The 2500-nt window shown below is 53.6% G+C and overlaps 1 protein-coding gene across 1 annotated transcript in view; it reads left to right on the top strand.

Moving 5' to 3' along the window:
• Positions 1-1826, top strand: part of LOC119579874 (glycine-rich domain-containing protein 1-like) — a gene marked incomplete at its 3' end in the record, with an annotated part of 29501 nt that extends 27675 nt beyond the window's left edge. Inside the window, 2 exon segments of the mRNA XM_037927727.1 lie at positions 1337-1499; positions 1683-1826. Of these exon segments, the coding sequence (XP_037783655.1) occupies positions 1337-1499; positions 1683-1826 (307 nt within the window).
• Between the last annotated feature and the right edge of the window lie 674 nt (positions 1827-2500).

The raw sequence follows: 2500 nt of genomic DNA, 5'->3' as shown, positions 1-2500 counted from the left end.
CTTTCTGTCATGCAACCCTAGCCGTCTGTCAAGTGTCTTTTATCACCTCACCCTAGACTCGCATGCCTAAGAAATGTTATTTTTGTTGTGTGGTTGTGTGTGTGGTTTCTGTTTGTGTGGTGTGTGTGTGTGGTGTGTTTGTGTGTTGTGTGTGTGTTTTGTGTGTGTGTGTGTGTGTGTGTGTGTGTGTGTTTTGGTGTGTGGGGTTTTGTGTGGGGTGGTGTGTGTGTTGCGTGCCGCGCTATATATATGTGTTACAAACACACACACCCCACACACAACACCACCACACACACAAACCCCCAAAACACACACCCACACACACACCACCACACCACCACACCACACCATAAATATTCTTCTATCTATCTTCTACTATCTATCTATCTACTACTATCTATCTATCTATATATTTATATATATATATATTTATATATAAAATATTATTATATATAATATGCGCGCGTAATGATTATTATTATTAATTTATTATCATCATTATTGTTACAACTGTTGTTGTTATCCTGTTCCTTCTTCTTCTCGTTCTCCATCTTCCCCATCATATACTTCTCCATCTTTTCCTTCTTCCCCCCCTCCCCATCCTCCTCTTCCTCCTCCTCCTCCTCCTCCTCCTTCTACTCCCCCTCCTCCTCCTCCTCCTCCTGCTCCTCCTCCTCCTCTTCCCCCTCCTCTCCCCCCCTCCTCTTCCCCATCTTTCCCCCCCCCCCCCTCCCCCTCCTCCCCCTCCCCTCCTCCCCCTCTTCCTCCTCCTCCCCTCTCCCTCGCCCCCCTCCTCCTCCTCTCTCCCTCACTCCCCTCCTCCTCCCCATCTCTCCCTCCTCCTCCTCTCTTCCTCTTCTCCTCTTCCTCCTCCTCCTCCTCCTTCTCTCCTCCTCCTCCTCTCCTCTTCCCCCCTCCTGCCTCCTCCTCCTCCTCTTCCTCCTCCTGCCTCCTCTCTCCTCCTCCTCTCCTCCTCCTCTTCTTGCCTCCTCCTCCTCCTTCTCCTCCTCCTTCTCCTCCCCTCCCCTCCTCCTCCCTTTCCCCCCTCTCCCCCCTCCTCTTCCCCCCCCTCCTCCTCCCCCTTTTCCCCCCCCTCCTCTTCCCCCTCTTCCCCCCTCCTTCTCCTCCTCTTCCCCCTCCTTCTCCTCCTCTTCCCCCCTCCTTCTCCTCCTCTTCCCTCCTCCTCTTCTCCCTCCCCTTTACCCTCCTCTTCCCCCTTCCCTTCCTCCTTCCCTTCCTTTTCCTCCTGCCCCCTTCCTCCCTCCCTTCCTCCTCCTCCTGTATAGAGAGAGATAAGAGCTCCCTTCCTCCCCTGCCTCGGGCGGGCGTGGACGAGCCCCAGCGGGGCCACGCCCTGGGAACCGGTACCCGAGGAGGCGTGGACCTCCCCTCGGGGACCCTACGCAGAGGAAGGCGCTGTCAAGGACGCCGAGAAGGACTCCAAGATCTCTTACGACCTGCGGACGGCCGTTGAGAGGCAGAGCGTATTTTATTACCAGGTGAAAGAAGTGCTGAAAGGGGAGAGAGACGCCTTTTCCCCGTGTGATTCCATATCGCCGGACTTAACATATTTAGGAGATGAATGATTCTTGAATACATTTCTTGCTGTCATTTTTGCTGCTGCTGTTGTTGATGTATATATATACATTTCTTCTTACCTATATATCTTCTCCTCCTTATAGGTGTCCCTCCCACATTACCGTAATAAGGGCTTTCTGCGACGAAGCGAACGCCGCTACAGACAGTTCCTTGCGCTCAAGAAACTCCATCCGGACAAGTTCCTCGTTCCGTGCTACGACATGGATGTGATTTGGCACGCACATCAGGTAGGCAAGGCGGGAGTGGGATCGGAGGAGGCAGGGATAAGCAGAGGGAGGGGGGAGGGAGGGGGGAGGGATAAGGTGAGGGAGTGGGAGGGGGAGGCGGAAGGGATAAGGAGAGGGAGGGGGGAGGGATAAGGAGAGGGAGGGTAGGGTGAGGGTGAGGCTGAGGGAGAAGGTAAGGATGAGGGGGAGGGTGAGGATGGGGAAGAGGGTGTGGGATAGGGGGAGGGAGAGGGGCAGGGGAGAGGCAGGGAGAGAGAGGGAGATGGAAAGGTTGTTTTGCATGATGGAGAGGGAGGGAGACGGTGGGAGAGAAGGAGAGGGAATGGAAAAGAGTAGGAGGGAAGAGAGAATTGGCCGCAGAGGATGGAAGGGAAAGTGTGTAAGAGAGAGGGGAGAGGAGAGGAAGGAGAGAGAGAGAGAGAAGAGAAGAGAGGGAAAAGAGGAGAGAGAGAGAGAGAGGACAGAGAGAGAGTGAGAGAGGAGAGAGCGAGAGAGAGAGAGAGGAGAGGGAGAAAGAGAGAGAAGAAAGGGAAAAAGAGAACGGGGAGAAAAAGAAAAGGAGAGAAAGAGAAGAGAGAAAAGGAACGGGAGAAGAAAAGAAGAGGAGGAAAAGGAAGGGAGAGAGAGAGAGAAGGGAGGGAGAGGAGGGATAAAAAAGGGAAAAGAGAAAAAAG

Source organism: Penaeus monodon, chromosome 13 (assembly GCF_015228065.2).
Source record: "Penaeus monodon isolate SGIC_2016 chromosome 13, NSTDA_Pmon_1, whole genome shotgun sequence".
In the NCBI taxonomy this organism is placed as follows: Eukaryota; Metazoa; Arthropoda; class Malacostraca; order Decapoda; family Penaeidae; genus Penaeus; species Penaeus monodon.
This window is presented reverse-complemented; position numbering and strand designations above follow the sequence as displayed.